Source organism: Lipophrys pholis, assembly GCF_963383615.2.
Source record: "Lipophrys pholis genome assembly, chromosome: 10".
Taxonomy (NCBI): domain Eukaryota; kingdom Metazoa; phylum Chordata; class Actinopteri; order Blenniiformes; family Blenniidae; genus Lipophrys; species Lipophrys pholis.
In genome coordinates, this window is record NC_137640.1 from 2,132,412 (window position 1) to 2,159,951 (window position 27,540).

Sequence of the window (27,540 nt, forward strand, 5' to 3'; positions counted from 1 at the left end):
TACCTTCATTTCTGAGTGATTAGAAATGTTTTCCAACACCTGAACGCCATTGTTTGTCGTCACACGAGCAGCAGTGGCTTTCCAACAGTGTCCCACAGGACGCAGCCAAATATCGTTGAACAGGTTCAGATCTACGAGCCAATTAACACGCGGAAGCCCGTTGATTTGATTTGCCAAGTGTAAAACAAGCCTCCTCTGTGTGACAGGCTAATGAGGACACCCTGTGTGTGTGTGTGTGTGTGTGTGTGTGTGTGTGTGTGTGTGTGTGTGTGTGTGTGTGTGTGTGTGTGTGTGTGTGTGTGTGTGTGTGTGTGTGTGTGTGTGTGTGTGTGTGTGTGTGTGTGTGTGTGTGTACCAGGAGTGAAACTGTGTTAATAAGTCACTGTGGCGCGGGTTGATAAGAGTTTTCGAAGGTTGTCGGATGGATTCCTCGACTGGCCCTACTGGATGGCAGCTGCGTCTCATCGTTAAGACGTTTATTCCGGGTTTATTCTATGTTTATGTGTGTTTTATCACAGCATATTAAGAAATTGAGCTTGAGTTGCATCGTGGTGCCAAAATTCTGAGCAAAGCTGAAATTTTATTCTTTCAAGGTCACGACAGGATTTGACTGCAATCAGCCGTTGCAGCAGTTGTGGAAGTAAAACATGCTCATTATTTATTTTACCTGGTTGAGTTTGCAAATTGATCCTATTCTGTCTCAAGTGACCATATCTCGTATCATCTGTCAGGTCCTGCATCTTCACCCGTGCTTCTCGTGTTTCGTCGTGTTTAGAAGGGTTTTTTTGGGACTCTGCTCTTGTCCTTCACTTATCCCCTAATTGTACATTGATGACAATAAAATAATATTTAATGAAATTACTATGCTAAACATGAAGATAGTTTAATGCTGTTCAGCTTGTTTCCTTTCTCTTTCACCCCCACGTAGTTCACCTGCCTGATGGGCTTATCTTGACTGTAAGGAAAAGGAATTATGAGGAAAAAGATGTTCTGAAGCTTTGCATTGTTTTCAAGCATGAGCATGATGATGCTTCTGCGATGAATTTCCACACATTTTGTAATGTGTGAGTGGCAACTGGAGGTGTTTTACATGAAATATATAACGCATTGGGGTATCCATAGATACACAGTAACGAGGTATCGTCGGTTTCAATGCAATGACTTGAAAATACATGTATTGTCCTAGAAAACTGACTTCCTCCTCCCTTTGTGGTGACGTGCTCCATTGTATTTTATATAATCTGGTGATGGAATTAAAATTGTCCTTGAGTTAGTATGACTTTAATCTGGATAAAGTGGGACACGGATTGCTCGTCGATATCAGGCAAACTAATCTGGATGATGTGTTTGAATCTTCATATCACAGGTTCTGTACACATGTTACACCACGTTGTTTTGTCCTTGTCAGCTGAATCCTGAAGCTACTTGAGACACTCGAAATGAGACTTTCCCGCCTTTTCCTCCTTTGTCTGCTTTCCGCTCATCCCGGTCTAGATAAGAGAACAGTTCCTGCCCTGCTTCTGTCCTCGGCCTCGTCCCTCAGAGACCACGCGGCATTCTTCCAGTCAGAAACCATGCGGCCGGCCAACGACCCCAAAGAGCGAGACCCGTCTCACGTACGCATGCTGAACGACGTCCTCCGCGATCTGGAGAAGAGCTTCATCGCGCCACAGGCCGCGGCGGGACTCCACAGGTCAGCCACAGGAATCTGTTTACTCTAATCCCCCACTAATCTTTAGGTTACAAACACTTTGGCTTCTGAAATCTGTGAGACGCTACGTCGGACAAGTCCCGCTTCCACTTTTTACCCAAGACTTCCTTCTCTGTGGTTTTCTTGTTAGATCTGCAGGAATATTGAAATTAATGTTTAATACGATATATTTCTAACAGTTCAGCCACCGCTCATCACTGGCAGCTGGTGGTACATTTCTGAGGTTGTCTCTTCTTAATTATTTAATTTCAGCCAATGTTAATTTAATTTAAATGACAGCGCATTTATAAACCACATTACAATCAATTTTTAGATTGAGAGAGGCCCCCTAGTGGTGAAAGTTATTGTACTTTAAAACAGCTACTGGATAGAGAGCCCTTATTAAGACTCTTTTGTCAACATACTTGTAAATAGATCCAAGCAGAAGCTTTTAGAAAATGAAAGTGTTTTACTGGAAATGACAGTCTGAGTTTAGGGAAAACAAAAGGAATAGCAGGTATATTTTCAAATAACACATCAGTCCATCTTTCAAAGTATTTTAGAATGCTTTGAAAGAAACCTTAAAAAAAGAATTAAAAAATAAACTGTGTTTTTTTTAAGCTCTTAGATTTTCATTAATAAAGATGATCATATCCAAGCATTTATAAACATTACCAAACCTGAACACATTAGATCAATTCTGAACACATTTCTGTTTGTGTGAATTTCAAAATAATTATGATGGAGAACGTTGAACCTTCACCTGCAGCTTTTCAGCCAAATTTCTCCTTTCAAACAGTAAATTAGAAGAGATGTGACAGAGTTAATAATCAGAGACTCGCTGCTTGTTGTCTTCATCTCAACATCTCATAGAAACACCAGAACTGACTTTAAGCCAATCACTGAGCCAGGGCCCATCTAAATGAACATTTTCAAGTTTGACCACTAGTTGGTGCTGTTGATTGTTTTGGTAATGAAACCACACATACACACAGAGAACAATTCGCTCTAAACGTTAACAATGGGAGAACGCCGACATTCTCATGGACAGACCACCATTTTGGATTGTTTTTTCGGTGACTGTCAAAATAAAAGTACCAATTCCCAGGAGAATGTGGACTGGGAGTCATGACACTGTGGAGGAAACGCTGTTGTGTACTATTTACTACGGCCGCGGAGCACATGCACAGCAGCAGGACTTACATGGAGACAGAGCCCGAGTGTTTTCAGAAAGTTCTGTTAAGTTGGAGCATTTTTCCAAAAAAAACCTCTTATTTCTGCGGCTCAGAGAAACGCTATCGTGTAAACTCAAACCCGAAATACAACAAAGGTTTTCCCTTTTCGCCTGAAAACCTGCAAATACTTCTCTAGGCAAGTTTAAAGAGTTAAAGCTTGGGTAAGGGAAAGTAGATAAAAAGGTTTCTGAGCCCAAAAAAAAATGTAATGCAAAATTATCTTAGAAGGATGATGTCATCGGTTAAAAATATAAAGTAAATTTGTTTGACACAGTTGGTAGAATTACATAAGTAATCCAGATTAAATAGGAATCTAAAACTGGAACAATTATTCCAACATTTTTTTGTCCGGAGCTTCTTGTTTTCGTTGATTGTGTGACAACACAAAGGATATAATGGACTGAAGACAACATAAACATTAATGAATGTTGTATCTGCATAATAGAAAATATTCTGTTGCTCTGACTTTGTGGCTGTTGTGTTTTGCCACGGCACATTGTTTACCTCTACTTTTGGCTCTGTTGTTGTTGCTCACATTTTGTACTAAAGAGGTTAATCAAATATGACTCTCACGTGCATAAAAACCAAAATGCCTTTAACATTCAAGAGGGTCACCAGATGAGCAACCTGGAAGTGAATCTGCTTGTCAAGTCCAATCCTCTCTCCTTTGAGCACCTCCTGGAGGACTGAAGAACTCTTCTTTTTATCCCGTTCCTGATTACCTCGGACTGAAAGTTGACTGGATTTCCATTGAGGTCGAGAACTAACACCAGTGGACACTATTGTTGGACTCGTGACATTTATAAACAAACATTTGACTGGTCTGAGTGATTTTCTGAGGAAACACAATAATTCAACGAGAGCAGATGGCTGTGTTTGGTAATTTAATTGTTTTTTAATGCAGTGAACAAAACTAATTTCATAATGCCTATATGTAATAATCTGAGTTTATTGCCCTGTTTTGAGACGACCACTTATTGATTGCTTAAATAAATGAGAGTGAAGTGCTCCCACGGCACATTAAATATCCCCAGGAGTTATTTAAATTCACATCTTCATTTCCAAAGGTCTCCTGGTCTGCTGCCATTATACAGATAATTAAAGGGGCCTTTATTAAATGTCAACTATTTAGTGTGCAAAACTCTTTTACTGTGAGGAGGAGAAATGAGGCGGTGTTGTGCTCGGCTGTCACGGAGGCAGATCAGAGGCTGATTGAAAACATAGATTTATCCAATTTATCCAAAAAAAAGGTATTTAACTTTGTCCACATTTAGTTAGAAAATGTTCTGCACAGTGTCACATCGTCTCCATTCAGCTTTCACCTGGATTACAACACCAGACACTAAACATTTTATGAACATTTTGAAAACATTTGTGATGATAAATTAAGAGTGAAACATAAGGATCGTTGCTAGGCAACAGCGACTTACAGGTTAACAGAACTAAATTAGCTTGAATTTAAATATTTTAAATTCAGTTAAACACATAAAACTCCCCTTTCTAGCTCCTCCTTGATTTTCCTCCATTTGAATATTGGATCATAGGAGCTGCATTCAGAATCTGCTGTGTCTGTGTGAGCTGGACTGGCTCCGCCCACACATGCCCATCTTGGGAAGAGGAGGAAGTACTTCCTCTCGTGGTGCCATGTGCCAGAGCAGAGCTGTCTAATTGCGGGAGGAGTCAAAGGGAGGGCGTACCTTGATTGGGATTGGCTAAACCCCCGATGACACTATATAGGGTTTGATTTCTGATTGGCTGGTTGGAGCAACACACTTTTTAAAACTGAAACAAGCCAGGGAGAGAGAGGACAGACTGTCTTCACTTCTGGGACGTCATTCCGAAAGTTCACAGACATTCTAGTGGACAGACGACCAAGTTGGAATGTTATTATTGTGACTGTCAAAATAAAACTACCAATTCCCAGGAGAATATGCACCGAGAGTCCTGACGTGACGGAGGAAACATTGGTCCATCTACTGAGCATGCGCAGAACTATTTAGCAACGTTTCCATCGCCTACATGGAGGCGGAGTCAGAGCGTTTCCAGTAAGATGTAATTCCCCCCATTGCCATGGTGACAGAGTCGAGGTGTAGTCAGAAACCTACAACACTCTTATTATCTGAACACCCTTTGGAGTCATCGGGTTTTGCATAATATGTCCAATATCCACCATGCTTAACGTATGGACTGCAGCTCCCGAGAGTGTAGAAAGCTGATCAACACTGAATTGATCCCCACACTGAATCGAAGCGGCAGCTCTCGTGTTCTGAGTTCACATTTACTAAATGATCCCAGAGAAAGTCGACTGTCTCCTCCCTGATAGCTTTCCCACGGTCTCTAAATCACAGGCAGTAGCATGTTGGGGGCAGGCGTGATTCATTGATGATTAAAGTCTCCTTCAGCCATTTATCTCACACTTCTTTTTCAACTCGTTCTCAACTCACATCAAGTAGACGAGCAAAAATAGAGAGAAAAGAGGAATAATTTACACTCAAGACTGATTTCTTTTCTTCTCTTTTATTCCCCTCGGAGTGGCTGTAATTCATGGCCTCTGCACGTGAAACCAACTGAAAGCCTCTGATCAGCTGATGAATTAATTAGAGTCAAACTGTCCATTTTATAAACAAACACTATAAATTGCACCAAGTTACATTTACTTTGACGGATAGCGAATGCCTCTTGTCCTTGACTGCGTTTCCGTCTTATAACCGTAAAACCACATTGTGTTTGATTTTAGCCTCAGCTCTTCAGCTGTCTACTTCTCCACTAGATGTTTTCCGGTATAAATGGCTTCTGCCGCTCAGTGTTATTCACAGTTTATGGCAGTAATAGACGTGTTAATTGTCCTCCACTGCTATTAGCATCCAAACTAAAATTAGCTGCTCCATCATGCTTGAAAAGCATTAAGGCTTAATAGAAGTCATTTATAAAGGAAGTTAGCATTCCCTCACAGGACGGAGACAATTAGTCTCGGAGTACTGAGTAGTCTTTTAAAATGTTGGCTTTTGCAAAGGTGCTTTCGGAGTGTCTTAAGCTCATAATGAGGACTTTTCTTTGGGGAGTATTTTTTGCCATTACAATTACGATTGGTTTCAAAATGTTTCATTTTCATCTGATCCACAATGAAGTCACACTTAGACATTGTACAGTTTTCTTGGACTTGGCATTTCAACATATCAGGTTGTTTAAAAGAATAAGTATCAGTAAACTGTATGACTTCAGTTTTTACCATTCAGTTTACTTAATGAGACTTTTTATCATCCTCTATCATCCATCCATCCATTCATCAATCCAACCATCATAGTCCATCATCATCCATCCAGTCTTCCATTGATATATCATGCATCCATCCATCCATCCATCCATCCATTCATCCATCCATCCATCCATCCATCCATCCATCCATCCATCCATCCATCCATCCATCCATCCATCCATCCATCACTTCACTTGGTAATTGACCATCTCCACATTGTGAGCAAAGTGCCGAGAAAAAGAAACCGTGGAGAAAGTACCTTTGAGAAAATGTAAAGAATTTCTAAGTAAATGTTGATTTCTTTGTAAAAACAAATTTCTTCCGAGTAGCGGAACGAACACTGAGACCTGGGCTGAGATGTCGGATATTAAAGAATCATCAAATCGTGGACATCGCTTGTCCTCTCTTGTCCCGCTGCTCGCGACTTTGCCGATGCGTGGCGTCACGTAATACTCGCCGGGTTGTATAGAGGCGCTTTCAGGAGTGCGAGTACTCTATGTCTAGTGAGGACCACTGTCGTTGGCACCACTGCTTCAGACTGAACGCAGAGTCACTAATATTTATATTTCTCCCTCTGAAGTCTTGATAAAATGGTGGTCAGAAAAGGAGCAGCTGTCATCGCCAGACGGAAGCTCCTCCTTCCTTTTGATGGACACCCGGAGCCGCAGACTCGGTTTACACCCAATTTGCTGTGGTGTGGAAGCAGCAGGTCGTCTCCATTAACGGGGACCGCCGGGCTGTTCAAACGCCCCCCGATCGATTGCAGACGTCTTTAGTGCTTCAAAATAAGGTCTCCGCATGAGCGGGAAGCTGGTCGTCACCAGTCACTCCAACTGTCACAGGAAATGTGGCTCTCAGGCGATCTCAAGTTCAAACGTTATTTCCAACGTATATTTTGCATTCAGTACTCAGAAATCCAAAACCCAACATCTGTGCATAAACCTCAGGTTATTACGCCTGAACGCCTCTGGGTAATTTGATGGGTGAAGGGCCACAACAGTAATCTCAGAGAGCTCATTGACAGGATTACACCACGGAAAACGTGTCTTAGATTCACGATTAAGCACCACAGTTATTTTAAAGAATCCTGACAGAAGACTTTGGAGGAAATCAGAGGTAAATGGAGATTTTCTGAATATCAAGTGGTTTTGAGCATCTTTAATAACAAGCACTGGATGTTTTGAGGGTATTCTACTACTTTCCTCACCTATAAAAAAAATAAAAGACAATAACCTCTAAAACACTGGTTGTCTGGGGAACCGCTTCTGGGTGGTTCTGGGTTTTTATCTCCGCTCAAAATTGAAATTGGATTTTAAAAAATTCCAACATCTGAAGCCCTAGGTCAGTGTCTCTTAAGCCAATTTAGTGACACAAAGTTGTAGTTTTTTTTACTGAAATCAGCTCCTGTAGTTTATTTACCTTTTCAACCAAACACAGCTGGAACGGTTTCAGGGTCACTGGTGACCCGTCGAGGACTGACTGATTGACAGAGGTAATGAAGCTGGACAAATGTTCATTAAATACTTTCCTCTACTAACACCCAGATTATAGAGCCTCTTCCTCCTCTAACATAAGATTATAGAGCAGCAGTAATCCAATAATATCAATTCTATAATTGAGGGAGGTGCGGAGCAATAATGTACTTTTTCATTTATTGAATTACTTTTTAATTAGTTTTCTTTTTCCATAAGAAGCTGGGATTAACCACCTGCTTTCAGTTTAGTTTTGAGACTACTTCAGAATCTGCTCTGAACTTTTTGTATTTGGATTTATATAACACAGATTATGTCGTCTGCAATAAACTCACCCTTGGTTAATTTCCATACCCCCGGATCCTGATCCAGAACGAGAGGCAGTTTTATCACTTTGATGTAATGAATTCAAAGAGCTCAGTCATTTGAAAGTCTAAGTGTGATACAGGCCTCCCACCAAAATAAAACACAGCCCCATAATTCACTGGTGCAAGCCACTTACTATGACAACCTAGAATTTACTCATGTATTCAGGCGCTCGCTTACACACACACACACACACACACACACACACACACACACACACAGACATATCGTCCCAGCCAGGAAGTGAACCCCAGCCTCCCTCGAGCCAGGCGCACCACTGGAGGACAGGTAGAGGATCTGGGCAGAGCTCTGGCTGTGACTAAACGCCGTGACTGAAGGTCAGCGGTCCTTCACAGCCCACAGCCCACAGCTCACAGCCCACAGCTCACAGCCCACAGCTCACAGCCCACAGCTCACAGCCCACAGCTCACAGCCCACAGCTCACAGCCCACAGCTCACAGCCCACAGCTCACAGCCCGGGTCTTAACAGATGAAGAATCAGTCCATTTACTCTCTGACTGTCCGTTCAGCCACTTTAAGAGAAATCAATGTACTTGAGCCCCGCGGAGAGCGGCGCTCCATGCTCGCTGACGACAGCGCTATGCCGATGGAGGCTTTGCAGCGCGTTTATGTCCTCCGTGCTTCTGTGTTTCTGTAGGAGGAAGCACAGAGAGGCGGCCACAGGGTCTCCTGAGCAGAGGGACGTGTTCATTAGGTCCCGTTCACACGACCAGCGGTCCGAACTAACAAAGGACAAATATTTTATTACCTTACTTGAGTAGAATTTATAGGTATCTATAATTTACTGGAGTAAAGTACATTTTTCAGCCTGCTTTTTACTCCTTACATTTTCACTCAATTTTTGCATTTTAGTTTCAGTAATACTTCCAATCGGTGCAAGATCGACATCAATGAAACCAGCTTTGGGATCAGAGAGAGAGTCTGTGGAATGTCAGGTCACACTCCTCTGGATGAAGGTTTGCGAGGCTCTGTCAAGTAATCCAAAGTATAGAGCAACATTATGTTCTCTCTGTGTTCTGCTGTGCAGCCACACGACTTCTCTATTTCATTTTTCAAAAGTGTGTATCTCCGGCAGTCATGCAGAATGAACAGAATATTGTGTAATGGTTGTTCCTGCAGATTGTATTACAAGTTGATTTGACTGTATTTATATTCAGGTCAAAGACTTAGATTCTTCTACACTGCAGATGCCTGAACCCTAAATACATATATAAACTAATTAATGGACCAACGTCTCGTCCATTTGCATATTTCACCTTCATATTATTTTTAAATCTCCTCCACAAAGGTTTCCAGTCCTTCAATTTGCATTTTAATGATTTGATGCTGTTTTCCTTTCCTTTTATGTTTTTTAATTCATTATGTAAATCAGTGTTTTTGTGTTTGAAACTATCTTTACAAATAAAGTGTGTTCGTATTGCCATTATTTCAGAAGAGATTTAGGAAAAAGGGATCGTATAAATATAACTTAAACTGTCTTGAAGTAAAGCTGCAAATGCCTTTGATTTACAGAAAGAAAGAAAAACCATTTAAACAGTTGCAGCCATTTTCCACCAACAAAAATCAACACAGAACAACGGTATAGAAGAGAAATAAGAGATTTGGATTATTACCATCCAGACATCTCCCTGAACTTATCCAGTGTCTTTTGCTCATGAGGGGAAAGTTATGACATTAAAAAAGTCTTTAGATATTAGATTTGTTCATTGTTCACTTGTTAACAGCAGGACGTCCAGAGACCGGTTGTTACTCTCTTTTCAAAGCCTCTCCTGGTTTTCCAAACCACATCTTCGCCTCGACAAGTTTCTCTGAGTTGAAACGATCGTGAGAAACTTGTCCTGACCTGCAATTTATGGAGGTCCTATAACTCTCTGTCTGTGCCTCTGGGAACCGCGGATCAATTCAATCCAGTTCGATTCAATTCAATCTTTATATCACCAATAACAATAGAGTCTTTTCAAGGTACTTGTACAGAGAAAATTCCATCAATTTGACGGGAACAAGCAGAGGAGACCATGGAGGAGCAGGAGCATAGACCTATATAACTCAGAGTTATAAAGAAATCTGTGAGCAGGAGTCAACTTCTGTGTCCTCTGTGTCTTCTTCTGCATTTTTTTGTGAATTTGGTGAGTCACAGTGCCCCCTAAAGGCCTGGCATATGTACTTAAATGCCCTTCACGTTGACGTGTGGATGGAATTTCTTTTGACAATGCCAGCGAGAAGAAAGATGGTTTGTGCTGGTGTGGAGGGCGACTAAACCGACAGCAGCATGACGAGGAAATGGTCCAGGTGGCCTCAACTGTAAGCTTTAATCAAATAAATCTTCTCAAGACACTGTCCGTTTACACACAAAGAGTTGAAACATTGAAAAACATGTAGTTAGCACCTTGGGCCACTAGTGGGTGGTGTTGGTTTGCAATATAGCCACACACATGAAGCAGAGAGCAATAAGAGAACACAGACATTCCAGTGGACAGACCACCATGTTGGATTGTTATTACGGTGACTGTTAAAATAAAAGTACCACGTCCCAGGAGAATCTGGACTGGGAGTCATGACACCATGCATGGAGTCATGGAGTCAGGAAGGTTTTTTCCACTTTAGGAGCCGGAGTGTCAGCCTCCCTAAATGAGACTGGGAGCTGGTTCCTCATGAGAGGAGCAGGAAAGCTTTTACAAAACCTAGGAACCTCCGGGGGGCAGCACTCTGAGAACCAAGTGTACTTCTGGGCAGATATGGGACTAACGGTTCTTTAAGATACAAAACAGCCTGGTAGTTAAGAGCTTAAAGTTCCTCTACTAGAATCCAAACAGAAAAAATGAAAACATTTAGGATCCAGTTTCAGTTATTGACATCCGTTTCTAATACGTCGTCAAAATTCCTCTTCACACTGAGACAAACACGGATTTCCAGCATTTTATTTTGGCGGGACATCCCCGATTTGTTGACGTCTCAGTGTCACAGAAACTCCAGAAGATTTCCGAGGCTTCGTGTCACAAGATCCCATCTGTCCACTGGATCTCTGCACATCTGGATTCTCTCTGGAAAAACCTTCAGCCATCAGTTTCACTACATTCAGAGTTTCCTCCAGGATTCTAGACTCTTTCTTTGAGAACGTCTGGAGGTTTTTCTCTCTGAATCGGTCAAATGTTGATGTTCTGGCTGGAGCTGCCGCCACGCCATCTTTCATATCCCAGAATCCCTTGGGGCAGGTTTCCCAAGATGGCGTCAGTCAGGAAACATCAACAGTTTGATGGTTTGTCTGGAAACTTCTGGACTTTGTTGTGAAGAATTTAGGAACCTGCAGGTCAGAAAGAATGACCGGATCACTTGAGGATTTCTTTGTTTACTGACGCTCCTCCTCCTCTTTGTTTCTCCACAGGAATCTGTTATACAGCCTCCTGGGTAAGACTCCTCAGTTCTCCATTCTCAGGTTCTCCCAGGAAACTCTCCCGTACTGCAACATCACCAGCAAGGCCATAGGGCCCAGCAAGGCCATAGGGCCCAGCAAGGCCATAGGGCCCAGCGCGGCGACCACGGACCTTTGCCATGGCGGCGTGAGTCAGTCGCTGTCTGTCATCCTGCAGGCCATCCGGTCTGCCGAGAGGCTGGTGTGTTTCGGACAGAGCCTGTTTGAAAACTACCCAGGTGATGCACAGTAACCTCAGCTGATCAGGATAAAGCAGTTGCACATATTGAAAACCAAACATTCAAACTGTCGGTCTTATTATTATTATCATCCCATGATCAAATCTTTTTCCAATAACCACAACAGATTAGATTTCAGCAACATACAATCCACAATGTGTCAGGAAGTCTTAGATGCTTTCGATGGATGAATGTATTTAAACCTGAACTTGTTGTACAGCCAGCTTTAGATATGCAGTAACATTGAGGTAGCGACGCTGTATAAATTGCACTAACTCCCATCGGGAGTAAAAACACCTTTACATCCTCCGGCAAACTACGTCCTGACATGTTCGAAGGAAACATCCAGAAATTAGAGGTTAGTATGTGAAGGAACGGTGTTGAAACCTGATGTGAAATATGGAAAATTGGTGAAAATCACATTGTAATTCACAATTTATCATTTAAAAAAAATAAGTTTGAATAGGGTAAAATTCTGGATGTCTTCCTTTATCGTATAAAAGGTTGTTGTTCTTTTTTTAATTAAAATGGACAGAAACAATAATTCAATTTACATACGTTCCTTTAAAACAAATAAAAAAACACAACTTGACCCGTGATGCCAAAACAGGCTGCAGTGAGTTTGACTAACTATGGGGGGAAAAACTGCAATACACAACTTAAAGTAAAAGAATACATGTGAGTCAGAAGCTTATATTGGGGATTATACCAACACCACTAGCTCGGGTTTGAGTCCTGAAGTCTCTTGTCTCGGCCACGTTGATACGACGACATTACAGCTTGAAAACTCACAATTGTGTTTCACAATGTTGCTCCTTTACGCAGCAACATTCTGAAAACGATGTCTGTTCACACGACAACGGCAGAGATGCTGAGAAGGATGTACATTTACACAACAACGTTATCAAGTTCAAGGCACAACACTCTGGACCGCCAACGAGAGCGCAGTGTTCTGAAAACACTCTTTTATTTTGACAGTCACCGTAATCACTATCCAACTTGCTCACTCGTTGAATTAATTCCACCGTCACAGAAATGTCTGGCGGCGGCGGCGGCGGCGCTCTGCTCGTGACATTCAGGCCGTTACACAGGTCTTTTTTTTTTCAGTCTGCACGAGATTGAATGTAAACCAGAGCAATAAAAACTGTTTTTTTAATTCAATCTAACTGAACAAACAAAACAAGTATAATAGCAAAGAAGAGCGAGCCTGAACACGGTTTTGTTGTCGCCGAGCAAATTGTCTCAAATAGTTTGACGCTACAAACCCAATTACGGCTTTAACTCTTCTTTTTGTTTTGTTTTAACCGTAATTCAACAAGGTAAACAGACTTTGGGTTTTACTGTAGTTAGGCATGATGTTTGCTAGAGTAGTGTTTCTTTATACTTTTTATATCGTGAAAAATATGTATTTTGTACTGTAACCCCCCCCCATTAAAAGGCGACCCCTTCCATTTGTGCTTGAGCAACAGATCAGACATTTCATGGAAAATATTCTACTCATTCAGAATATGGGGGCGCAGCTCAAAAAAGTTGGGACACGGCCATGTTTGCCATTGTGCAGCATCTCATCTCTTTTTTCTAAAAACTTTGTAAATGACCAAAATGAGGACGAGTGCCGTCCTATTCTTCTCTTCTAATTCAGGATTGTCGCTGTTCAACAGGAAACGTGTGCATATTTTCTCTGTTATTTCGTGTTGTTGATGCACCAAGAGTATTCTGTTGGTTCCAGAATAGAAATGTGGAGTTTTTCTAGATAACGCTCACATGCGGCTTCTGAATTGCATGTTGCACCTTTATGAGATTCCAGGACGTGTTTCAGCCGTGACGTCGTGCCGCCTTACAGCCTGAGGATCACCACCGTCCACTTTTTCTACTTGTCAAGTCAGATTGTCAGACTTCTGTCCTTCTTTACATCAGAGCGGCGGTGATTCTTTTTATTCACTATTTTTATATCAAGTCTCTCTTTGAAAGGTTAACTTTATTGTGTGTTTGTGTGATTTTAACTCTTGACGAGGTAGTCTAAACTATAATGAAATCATGTTCTCCTCGAGCAGCTGTGGGTAAACACAAACACTGACCGATGACACTGGAAATAGAACCGTGTCAGGAAGAGGTTTACAACGGTGCAGAATTATATCACTTACATGTATTTCTAAATAAACCTGCTTTCAACTGGACTTTCCAGAATTTTAAGTTCACACAACCAATAATCCAAACTAGTAGTTCTGCCTTTATTCTTGGTAGTTTAGCTTTGTATGCTTTTGTAAAATCAATTGTGCGACTGTGAGACATATTAACGCCATCACTGTAACACATTTAAACTGTAAGCAGACAAACATCCTTAAACTTTTACGTTTTCATGTAAAAAGGCAAAATTTCTGTTCCATTTGAAGGTTCTGTTTACATGACAACAACGCTCGGAGCCACTGGTGACGCATATTTTATTTTGACAGTCATCGTAATAACATTCGAACTTGGTAGTTTTATTTTGACAGTCATCGTAATAACATTCAAACTTGGTAGTTTTATTTTGACAGTCATCGTAATAACAAACCAAATTAATAGTTTTATTTTGACAGTCGTCATAATAACATTCAAACTTGGTAGTTTTATTTTGATAGTCATCGTAATAACATTCGAACTTGGTAGTTTTAGTTTGACACTCATCGTAATAACAAACCAAATTAATAGTTTTATTTTGACAGTCATCGTAATAACATTCGAACTTGGTAGTTTTAGTTTGACAGTCATCGTAATAACAAACCAAATTAATAGTTTTATTTTGACAGTCACCGTGACAACAATCCAACTTAGTAGTTTTATTATGACAGTCATCGTAATAAGATTTCAACTCAGTAGTTTTATTTTGACAGTTACCGTAATAATCCAACTTCGATGTCTGTCCATTAGAACGCCTGTGTACGGACATTGTTATTCTTTCGAGCCTACTTATTGCATTTATAGTCTTTCTGCGCACGTGTGTGTGGTTTCACTACAAAAAACAAACGGCACCTACTAGTGGCCCAACATGCTAACTACATCGTTTTCCGTGTTTCTGCTCTTGCAACCAAAATGGAAAAACGATGTTTTCACCAGGAAGGTTGTCATGGAAACGGGACCTGAAACAATTTGTTGGCGTGTTTATTAAAGTGTGTTACAGCGTCGCTGGTCTGCCTCACAACTCTTTAATCTGTTTATTTATTCTTGTTGTGTGTTTGCATGTTATTCCTTGCTCGTGGGTTACTGTGCTGATTGTTGTACAGATCGAGTTCTCAGTCAGTTTTGCTGGTGGCATTATGAGGATAAGAAGGTAAAACAATATGAATACGACAATCTGCTATACCAATCACATCATCTACAGCCTCTCCAGAGGACGGACGGGTTCAAAAGTACTTGAGTGTACAGTATTTATTAGAAAATTAGGACAATTAGATTCATCCAATATGTATGGTGGCCTGAATGTGCAAAACTTTGCAAACTCCGGAAAAAACAACAAATGAGAAAAAACACTACCAAATCCCCCAAAACACTTCAAAATAGAGAAAACACTTCCAATTTAAAAAAAAATTGAAAAAGCTAACAAATTTGAAAAAACAAAACATTACCAAATTAAAAAAAAATACCAAATAAAAAAAACTATCAAATCCAAAAAACACTACCAAATGGATTTGGTAGTGTTTTCTCTAATTCGTAGTGTTTTCTGAATCTGTAGTGTTTTTGAGGATTTTGTAGTATTTTCTGAAGTTTCTCATGTTTTGCACTTCCAGACCACCGTAAATACGCGATGTGAGACTTTTTAAAATGAAACGGTTGCATGGTAGAATTTGCACAAAAATTTTAATGGATTTTAATTTTTGATACAATTTTCTGTGACCTAATTTAGACAAAGTTGGCATTGTTTGTTTGTTTGTTTGTTTGTTTGTTTGTTTGTTTGTTTGTTATGCAACTCATGGATAACTTCAAGCTTCATGTTTCTGAAGTAATATAAAATCTGTTTGTATTTTCACAATGTTAACAAACTCAAAATACTTTGTTATCTGTAGCAGAAAATCATGTTTTTTTCAGAAAATCTTAAACATTTTTAAATATTTTGACACCAAAAGCATTTTGTTACATTATTTATTGTTTTAGAAATTTACAGGTCTATTTAAAGCTGCACAGTTATTTTGAGGAAAATCCAAAGGTTTTGTATTTAATCACATTATTTTTAAAATGTGTAGTTTGGTTAGTATGAAGGACTAAATGTGTTAAAATTAAATAAAGAAATACACCATAAAATAATTAATAAAATGTGTCGATGATTAATTAAAATTGTAAAAAAAATATGTATATGTGTGATTAATTCATTAAAGTACCAATCAATATTTAATATATATATTTTATTTAATTTTTTTATCTTTTTCTCCACTATTTAATTACTTTAGGGTCCGGTGTTGTACTGCTTCATGAATTAATTTTATCTGTGAAACTCATTTATTTCTTTATTTAATTTTGGCACATTTAGTCCTCCATAGTTTAGGTTTATTACCAAAACTAGTTAATTAAATTGAGTTTTTTAAAAAAAAAGCGTTTCTGTCATTTCCTTATAAACAGTCCTGCAAATGCAAAACTTAACTGAACGAAAATAAAAAAAACATGCGTTTTCTTTTGAAGCGTTTAAACAGCCGTGACGCCAAATGAAGCTTCATGAGCCATTTCTTTATTTTCTGACTCCACCAGATGGCGCTCTCTGTTTAAAGCTAGAGGCTGAAGGACTGGCAATGAAGTGTGCTTTCAGACATTTGTTGAACAGACAGCGCCATCTAGTGGCTCCAGAAAATAGACGGTGGTTCATGAAGCTTCATTTGACCGTCACAACTAAACTCTGGCTCAGTTTCCATTTCTGGTTCCTCCTGAGGAGCAGAAGCCATAATTACAACGTAAAGAAATATTGCAATTCTTTACAAAGTATAATCTGAATTTATGTCACTTGCTTGTTGAAAACACCGCTCAACTGAATCGACTCCACATTCCTTTTTTTGATATGCAAACGAAGTACTCCACAGTGAGCATTGGCAGAAATATGTTGACCAGCCGGCTTATTTAGCAGCTTAGTTAAGACACATCTATAAAGCTGGAATAATTCTGTGTAGGTTTTACCTTTTGGAAGTTATCTGCACTGTTGCATCGTCATCATGACTTCATAATTATGAAACAGTGCGTGGTTCATATACCTAATATACTTAATTATACCTTGAAATATCCATGGCCTGTAATATGTATATAGTATTGTTTCTGAAATACTTTCTGAAACAGGCACACTGACTCACACTGAACTCCTGGTTTGCTGATTTGTACTTTTTCTCTGAATTGTTGCGAAACATGAAACGAGCAGATTCTTCTTCTCAAAATGTTGTTATGAGTCGACTTTTTTTAAACGATTCTCTCTGGCGTCGTCTCCGGGTGAACGTCAGCTCATGCTGGGATTCTGATGTCACGATTCTTTTGTCTTCTCCGCTTGACGGATTTTGTTAAATTTGTAATGAAATAAAAGTTGTTTTAAATGTTTGTTTTCATTCCCGGTGTTATATGCAAGTCAGACAACACTGACTGGGCTGGATGGATGGATGAATGGATGGGTGGATGATGGATCATGGATGATGGATGGATGGATCATGGATGGATAGATGATGGATCATGGATGGAGGATGGATAGATGATGGATCATGGATGGAGGATGGATGGATGGATAGATGATGGATGGACGATGGATCATGGATGGATGGATGGATGGACAATGGATCATGGATGGATGATGGATGGATGATGGATCATGGATGGATGATGGATGGATGATGGATCATGGATGGATGATGGATGGATGATGGATCATGGATGGATGATGGATGGATCATGGATGGATGGATGATGGATGGATCATGGATGGATGGATCATAGATGATGGATCGTGGATGGATGGATCATGGATGGGTCATGGATGATGGATCATGGATGATGGATGGATCATGGATGGGTCATGGATGATGGATGGATGATGGATGGACGATGGATGGATGATGGATGGATCATGGATGATGGATGGACGATGGATGGATGATGGATCATGGATGGATCATGGATGATGGATGGACGATGGATCATGGATGGATGATGGATGGATGATGGATGATGGATCATGGATGGATGATGGATGGATGATGGATCATGGATGGATGATGGATGGATCATGGATGGATGGATCATAGATGATGGATCGTGGATGGATGGATCATGGATGGGTCATGGATGATGGATCATGGATGATGGATGGATCATGGATGGGTCATGGATGATGGATGGATGATGGATGGACGATGGATGGATGATGGATGGATCATGGATGATGGATGGACGATGGATGGATGATGGATCATGGATGGATCATGGATGGATCATGGATGATGGATGGACGATGGATGGATGATGGATCATGGATGATGGATGATGGATTATTTCTGGTCATAATTCAACACATAGAAATTGCAGCCACTAACAAACTCTGGTCACATTAACAGACCAAGAAAAGGAACAGGCGTATTTGTGCCGATCAAACAATTATTATGAGGAATAATTTGTACAAACTACAAACAAAAACATGAAACAACAAAACCAGAATCAAAAAGAAAAAAAACAAAACAGACGAAAGATCAAAAGAACTGAAGATTTTTTCTCTCGTCAGTCTGAATTGTTAATTATTTAGTATTTTACATTCTACACCTTCTAGTTTCTTCAGTGAAAACCTAAAAACTAAAACACGTCTGTATTATATATCAGTTCTCACTTTATGTACTTTTTTATTTTAATCATTAAAATGTCGGTAGAGGCGGAGCGACAGGGACAAACTGTTTGCCTCCTGCCTGTTGGAAGGTTTTGTTACACGACTTCAGTGCCACAGTCGTGGTCCTGGTCCTGGTCCTGGTCCTGGTCCTGGTCCTGGTCCTGGTCCTGGTCCTGGTCCTACATCCTGAGCAGACCTCCTGGGTGTTTCAGGACGGCTTTCTTTATCTTTTGAGCAGATTCCAGACCTTCGTGTGTCTAGTTGAAGCTCCTGCAGCCACCAGGGGTCACCGTGTTGATCTGTACGGGCCGGTTGTTCACCAGTTATTCATCTCCTGGCGAAGGTAAAGTACGTCAGGTTAAAATACGAAACACTGCAGCGTTTGGTCTGTACTCAATTTATCAGTCTGGTTCAGCGCCGTCAGCAGAGCGTACAGACCGTGAACCCCGTCCTCTGTCTTGTTCCAGACCTGTTCCAGACGAGTCCGAGATGGAAACACAACTTTGTGGAACTTCAAAATGACAGAGAGGATGTTTATACACCTTTATAAAGCTGCAGCGGGAATTCAAATGAGAAATATTAGTGGAGCATCAACGTCACGTACAAAAGGCTCATATTCTGCTAAATCCTCTTCCTATAGGTTCTCCAGCAGTACTAATCGTCCCCATACCTGGACTGACGTCCCAGAAGTGAAGACAGTCTGTCCTCTCTGTCCCTGGCTTGTTTCAGGTTTTAAAAAGTGTGCTGCTCCAACCAGCCAATCAGAAATCAAACCCTATATAGTGTCATCGGGGGTTTAGCCAATCCCAATCAAGGTAGGCCCTCCCTTTGACTCCTCCCACAATGAGGCAGCTCTGCTCTGGCACATGGCACCACGAGAGGAAGTACTTCCTCCTCTTCCCAAGATGGGCATGTGTGGGCGGAGCCAGTCCAGCTCACACAGACACAGCAGATTCTGAATGTAGCTCCTATGATCCAATATTCAAATGGAGGAAAATCAAGGAGGAGCTAGAACCTTAGAATACTGAAGGTTTCTGGACCGACCAGACCAGGAGGAAGAGATAATATGACCCCTTTAAGGACATTTGACACTCCCAGCAGTCTCGACACTCTCTGGTGTCCGGGGTATCAAACATTAAGGGTCTGTGGGCCAAAATAATAAACAATTTTCCATCAATACATCGACTAAATTATCTTTCCTGAAGGAGTCGTCTCAGGTAAACACAGTGATTCTTTATTAAAACATGGACGTTGGTCTGATCTTTCCCGTTTCTTCACTGCAGTGCAAACGGAGTCCAGAGTCAAGAGAGACTAAAGACACTTCACAGGAGGTCCAGATCACCGCCACAGGACTAAAGACGTCACTGTCCTCAGCAGGGACGCGTCTCACACTGTTGACTTTCTCAGGAGAATGGCTTTGAGCTCCACGCTCGGTACTGATCCGGTTAAAGGCTGATTTAAGTCTCAGAGTAGCGGCAAACTGAACAATCCTTCAATTCATTTTATTTATTTTTTTATTTTTTTATTGTATTTGTTGAATTTATTTATTTGTATCTATTTTTATTTATTTGTACTTTAGTTTTTCGAATGCGAAATACAACAGTCATTTCATTTCAAGGCCCTGTCACAGAGAACAACTAACGACTCCAGGAAGCAAGCAGAGCAGGCCATGCACTGGAAAAACCTTTATGTGAGGAGGAAACCTGCAGAACCAGACCCAGAACCAGACAATCTTTTATGTGAGGAAGAAACCTGCAGAACCAGACCCAGAACCAGACAATCCTTTATGTGAGGAAGAAACCTGCAGAACCAGACCCAGAACCAGACAATCTTTTATGTGAGGAAGAAACCTGCAGAACCAGACCCAGAACCAGACAATCCTTTATGTGAGGAAGAAACCTGCAGAACCAGACCCAGAACCAGACAATCCTTTATGTGAGGAAGAAACCTGCAGAACCAGACCCAGAACCAGACAATCCTTTATGTGAGGAAGAAACCTGCAGAACCAGACCCAGAACCAGACAATCCTTTATGTGAGGAAGAAACCTGCAGAACCAGAAAATCCTTTATGTGAGGAAGAAACCTGCAGAACCAGACCCAGACAATCCTTTATGTGAGGAAGAAACCTGCAGAACCAGAACCAGACAATCCTTTGTGTGAGGAAGAAACCTGCAGAACCAGACCCAGAACCAGACAATCCTTTATGTGAGGAAGAAACTTGCAGAACCAGACCCAGAACCAGACAATCCTTTATGTGAGGAAGAAACCTGCAGAACCAGACCCAGAACCAGACAATCCTTTATGTGAGGAAGAAACCTGCAGAACCAGAAAATCCTTTATGTGAGGAAGAAACCTGCAGAACCAGACCCAGACAATCCTTTATGTGAGGAAGAAACCTGCAGAACCAGAACCAGACAATCCTTTATGTGAGGAAGAAATCTGCAGAACCAGACCCAGACAATCCTTTATGTGAGGAAGAAACCTGCAGAACCAGACCCAGACAATCCTTTGTGAGGAAGAAACCTGCAGAACCAGACCCAGACAATCCTTTATGTGAGGAAGAAACCTGCAGAACCAGAACCAGACAATCCTTTATGTGAGGAAGAAACCTGCAGAACCAGACCCAGAACCAGACAATCCTTTATGTGAGGAAGAAACCTGCAGAACCAGACCCAGAACCAGACAATCCTTTATGTGAGGAAGAAACCTGCAGAACCAGACCCAGAACCAGACAATCCTTTATGTGAGGAAGAAACCTGCAGAACCAGAAAATCCTTTATGTGAGGAAGAAACCTGCAGAACCAGACCCAGACAATCCTTTATGTGAGGAAGAAACCTGCAGAACCAGAACCAGACAATCCTTTATGTGAGGAAGAAATCTGCAGAACCAGACCCAGACAATCCTTTATGTGAGGAAGAAACCTGCAGAACCAGACCCAGACAATCCTTTGTGAGGAAGAAACCTGCAGAACCAGACCCAGACAATCCTTTATGTGAGGAAGAAACCTGCAGAACCAGAACCAGACAATCCTTTATGTGAGGAAGAAACCTGCAGAACCAGACAATCCTTTATGTGAGGAATAAACCTGCAGAACCAGAACCAGACAATCCTTTATGTGAGGAAGAAACCTGCAGAACCAGACAATCCTTTATGTGAGGAAGAAACCTGCAGAACCAGACAATCCTTTATGTGAGGAATAAACCTGCAGAACCAGACAATCCTTTATGTGAGGAAGAACCATGCAGAACCAGACAATCCTTTATGTGAGGAAGAACCATGCAGAACCAGACCCAGAACCAGAGGTGGAGACATTCTGCTGCTCCAGTGGGGATCAGAGGACAGAGGAGGATCGTGTGTCCATGACTTCGATGAAGAGACCAACACGTCCTCCACTTCCCATCAACAGTCGGATTAACCCATGAAGTGATATTATTACTTTATCTACCGGTCACATCAATTGTTGACTGTGAACTTACAACCTGGGGTCCAGCACCGATTATTGATTCATTGATTGATTAGCTGCTGCTGCTGCTATCAAAACGTGCTAAGCTCCATGCTAAGCTCCATGCTAAGCTCCATGCTAAGCTCCATGCTAAGCTCCATGCTAAGCTCCATGCTAAGCTCCATGCTAAGCTCCCCAAACCGTTTCCCTCGGTTGTTTCTCCTCGGTGCCGGTCACAGACGTACCATGGCGCTCGCTTGTTCCTTTGCACACGGCGCTTGTATGAAGGAATTTCCAGGAACGATCTGAAGGCGGCAGGAACAGTTTATCACCGCACAAAGTTTAGGACTTTGAAAGCGGACCGTGATCCGGACTGAAGTCTGGTCTCTGACACGATGGTTCAGATTATGTCCGATTGCTTTCCTCTCCTGATAGAGATGCAGTGAGCATCAGTTCTCTTTTGTCCCACACACACACACACACACACACACACACACACACACACACACACACACACACACACACACACACACACACACACACACACACAGCCCAGTACCTCTGTAATATGCAAAGGTAACCTTTATGGATCACAGGTGGGTCGTATTTCGTCGTGCTGAAGCCCAGCCCACAGTGGAGAAAGAATCCCAGGAGGACCGTTGATTACCGTGGCTGTAAAGGACATTGGGAAATTAATATTCTGCTCTTAAAGGGAAGCCAAAGGTTGTAGGTTTCATTCAAGGTGATGCCCTGGCTCCAGAGCAGAGGAGTCGATCCATCTTCAGGTAGCAGGGGAGGGAGGGGGGGGGGGGGGGGGGGGGCGGGGGGGGGGGGGTCACACTGACGTCTGGCTCAGCATCTGTCTGCTTTCCAAAGTCAACGCAAAACTAAAGGAATCAACAGTTGGAGAAGCCAGGAGAACATTTCTGCACTTTTTAAAAAAAAAAGTTTAACTTATTTGTTGGGCTGGGCAATTTGGCCTAAAAAAATATATATATATATGTGTGTGTGTGTGTGCGTGTGCGTGTGCGTGTGCATGTTTCATTACAAAAACAAACCACAGCGCCACTAGTGGTCCAACATGAGAACTACGTTCATCATCGTCAGCGTTTCTGCCGCTCTACTGGAAAGCGACGGTATATTTTCAAAATGTAAAACGAAAAGTCCAACATGCTGGACTGTAATAAGTATTTTATATTCAACCTTGGACAAACATTTCAATCAGATAATGAGCATTTAAATCAATGTTACTTTAAACCCTGTGTCAGAATAGTGTGTTGGAGTTTGTCACTGTGGCAGTGACAGTTCAAATCACCAACGTGTCACAAGTATTATACATGGAAGAAAAGACTAAATTAACAGGGAAATGTTTGGTGAGAAATCGGTGCATGATGAAGTTACGTGATTGAATTTTCCCGACAGTGGAAAACATGTAATCTGCGACGGTGCTAATAATCTGCAGTGTAACCTCTGACCGCTGTGCTTGGATGTTCACGCTGCAGGGTTTCTTCAAGAGCTCTGCAGGAGCTCCAGGAGGAAGGTGGCGGACGGCGTTGCATTGAGGAAAAGGTTAATTATAGAAAGAAGAAGAAAAATCCATAAAGAGTCCAATCAAACTGTTTCCTCTGTGAAGAGGAAGGTCCTAATGGGCCCATGTACAGTCACTATTTCTATGTATTTGTTTTTATTTTTTTTATGATGGATAGTTTCTCCTTCAACATTTACAGATGTGAAGTTTCCCTGACACAATATAAAGCTAAATAATAGTACATGGATTGTTTTCATTGAATTGAAAATAGGTAGCTTCATTCATTCATTCTTTCCTTCATCTCGTGGAACGCGCCAGCGGGCGCGCGCAACGACATCCCAGAGACAGCGCGCGTTCACGCGTCGCCGCAAGAGAGAGAGAGGGAGAGAGAGAGAGGTTGCTAAAATGATGGCGACCGATGCGGAGGAGATAAGAATCCAAACAAGCCCCTGTTCCGCCCCCGACACCAGTCTGAGTATGAGTACTCTGCCCATGAAAGTAACGCGGAGAAACCAGGACAGGCAGTGGAGGCTGCGGAGTGTTTACCTGCAGTGCTGTGAGTACCGCGCGCGCGCGCATCGTCCACAAACACCACGGACACGGGACAAGAAAACACCACAAACACGGCACGTGGTGACGTCCCCAGGCAGAGACGCGCGTTTATCGTCACCAGAATGTGAAGGTTATTCCATTTATTCAACCAAACCGCCTGTCGGGAGGACGGGATGAAGTCTCGCGAGAGGACACGAGAAGATCAACTTCCGCGAGACTACAATCTGCTGATAGAGTTAATAGTGAGGCGTCAGAGTTTAGTTCTTTGGGAATCATATTGGATGACGGTTTGACATAAAATCACATTTATTATATGTTAAAATAAAAAAAAAACTGCAGTTAAGGAATAATTTTATTTCAAATAAAGGCAAATATGTTTTAGATTGCAAAACAATAAGAATGTTGTATTGTTCACTCATATTGCCTTACGTGAGTGTGCAGTAATACATATATGAGCAATATAATGTCTTTGTTCTTATTGCAGAAAAGATCAGTTCAAATCCTCTACGAAGAGTATAGCAACACTTTATTTGTGGAATCAGTTTTTTTTAAAGCGTACAGAGATAAAAGAACTCGACATCGGTAATTAAGTTTAAAGCCAAAAAACATTTTATCAGGAAATATTGAAGAGTTGTTTGTGTTTACGTCAGAAGATGAAAATCACAGGGGGAGATTTCATTTTTAAGCACCAAGTCACTATGTTGAGAAATGTGAATTTTCAGTTGTTGGTGTAAAAATATGGAATTCCCTAAACATTGTCAAGTCCTTGCATCGTAAACTGGATGTTAACAATCAATTGTTTTTGAGCTTGTGAACTTCCACTGCATGGATTTTGTTTGTTTGTCTTGTAGTTTCGATAATCAGTGTGTTGATGGTGCAGAAAAAATCAACCAATATAATATTTATTATATTTGTCCCTTTACTTTTGGATGAAAAACAAATGTCGACTACATTATTGTACAAATTCTGCTTCCGCTGAAAAAAAGTAATTAAGACAAATTGATTTATTTAGCACTTTTCACAAATGATTATCACAAGATGCTGCACAACAATAAAAACAAAGAAAAAAAATAGGAATAAGGTCAGTATAAATATAGAGCAGTATATATACGTATATATATATATATATATATATATATATATATATATATATATATTTGAACTATTATATTAAGACTAATTATCGATTGAAAAGATGTCAACAAGTTCTATATTTTGTTAAAATAATGTATTGATATATATTATATAATAAAGGATAGCTGTGATTATGGAAATATGTTATTCACAATAAAAGTTATTGTTTATCAGAACAGACAAAATAATCATATTTTTGTCATCAAAAATAATTTAAAAATACATTCTAGCTGATTAAATTCTTTTGTCACATTTTCACCAATTCACAGGTGAAACCTCCACATGCGAACGAATCAGACAGAGAAATACTCCAGATTGGTAGTGTGGTGCTTCGGTTCGTGGTCGTTTCGGAATGAGGCGACGGCTAAACGCCGAGCGAGGGACTGTTCGGCCGGCAGCTGCTGTTCAAGTGTCTTTGTGCAAATAACTTGAACTCCGTCCGCTCTGGTGGAGATGTGGAGCGGCCAACAGCAGGGCACTTCACCTCCTCCTCCTCCGATGGCGGTAAACAAGCGTATCAGCATCTCGGCGTGTTACGGCCGTCGCTCGGCGAGTCCCAGCTCAGCCGGGCGTGTTGTGAGACAGTCAGTGGTTTCAAGCCCAGGTGTGAATGATAAAATTAATGATGCTCAGATTTTACTGTTTCACAGGCCCGGTGTGCCGCTGGCATGCTGTCACCCTGCCGGTGTGGCACCTGTAGCACCGCGATATTAGGAGGCATATTTGATTTTATTAGCAGCACCTGTGCTTCTCCACTGCGACAGGTGTCGTATAAAACAGGGTTGTGACGCGTAATCGAAGTTTATTGCTTATCCTTCATTTTCCTCCATTTGAATACTGGATCATAGGAGCTGCATTCAGAATCTGCTGTGTCTGTGTGAGCTGGACTGGCTCAGCCCACACATGCCCATCTTGGGAAGAGGAGGAAGTACTTCCTCTCGTGGTGCCATGTGCCAGAGCAGAGCTGCCTAATTGAAAAAATTGTGGCTGCGATTTATTGAATATTTGGGAGGGGTCCATTGAGGTAGCAGCAGCTCAGGTGAGAAGCCCCTGGCTGCGCCGTTGAAGAGCTCAACGTGCCCCAATGTGGGCGGAGTCGACACTGACGTGGGTTGGCTTTGTGGGAGACGTGCTTGGGCAGCGTGTGGCGTTAAGGCCGATTCATCCTCCATAAGAACAAGAAGAAAGTTCGGCACCCCAGCTCCCGCTGGCCGAAGAAAATTGGTTCGGCTGTTCCAACCGTCCAGGCCGGAGTGTGTCGGAGCGACACTGCAGAAACCTCTGTACTGTCGTGTGCTGCACATGCGTGTTCCAGCTCGCTAATAACTATCAGTCAGATTTTAATCATGTTTGGCTTGTAACCTCGCTACTATACGAGCCCCGCAGCGCGTTAAAATGTCGGAAGGCGGAGTTACGTGATGCACCTGAACGCATCACTCAGCCCCTGCAGTTAAAACCAGAACCAACATGGCGGCTCAGACACAAACTTTCTCTTTTTCACTGAAACAGTTCAGAGAAATGTGTTTCTGAAAAGACTGGAAGCGAGAAAATAAGCCGCGCAGTTGAAAAGTTAAAACGCTGCTTCACAGATGTGTGCCTGACGTGAGGGGGCGTGGCCTGTCGTGAGGGGGCGTGGCCTACAAGTTCAACATCTTCTTATCGGAGTCTGAACTTTCCTGCCGATAAAGCTTTTTTTTTTTTAAGTTGTTGCAGGCCTCAAACGCAAAACGATATTGCTATTTTAAAAGCAGAATCTATTGACATGTGTTGTACTTCTTTCAGTTAAATGTTGGGTTTATATACTTTATGTCTTTATATTTACATTTCACAAAACATTCCACTGCATATTTAATTTGCTTATATGACCAGAAAATGGACAGGTTATGAATTCTATGTGATATTTGAAGACTTCTGTGGTTGTATATGCCTTTTTTTTCAGCTACTTTGCACTTTGTTGATTGTATCTAACCTACTGATTGTACGGATAATATCGGGTTCATACATACACTTAAATTCCCACTTAGGATACGAGCCACGATAACAGAACGTCAGAAAAACACAGAAACTATGCAATTTCACTTATAAAAGCATTAACGTTATAAACGTGGCGTCAGAAACGGGAGCCTTACAAAAAGAGGAATCGGCAGATTGCTAAATGTTTTTACTAAAATTTCCTTTTCTCCAAATGTGATTTTGAGAGTTTATCCATCCAACCTTCAGTGTGACATATCACCAGTCTGAAATAATCCTGACCCATAGTTTCCTCGCGGCAGGGATGAATAAAGATTAACAATATCACTCCCACATGTGGAAATGCACTCTGCCAAAACTGACAATTTCAGTTTTTGTTTTTTATTTTGGAGGGGCACACAAACTGC

The 27,540-nt window shown here is 41.4% G+C and overlaps 1 protein-coding gene across 2 annotated transcripts in view; it reads left to right on the top strand.

Annotated features, from left to right (window-relative positions):
* Positions 1-12,291, top strand: part of naaladl2 (N-acetylated alpha-linked acidic dipeptidase like 2) — a 376,461-nt gene extending 364,170 nt beyond the window's left edge. For both annotated transcript variants that reach the window (XM_080474206.1, XM_080474205.1), the window contains 2 exons: positions 1,495-1,693; positions 11,423-12,291. In XM_080474206.1, the coding sequence (XP_080330332.1) occupies positions 1,495-1,693; positions 11,423-11,702 (479 nt within the window). In that variant the 3' untranslated portion in view covers positions 11,703-12,291. The remainder of the gene's footprint in view (positions 1-1,494; positions 1,694-11,422) is intronic.
* The last annotated feature ends 15,249 nt before the right edge of the window (positions 12,292-27,540 follow it).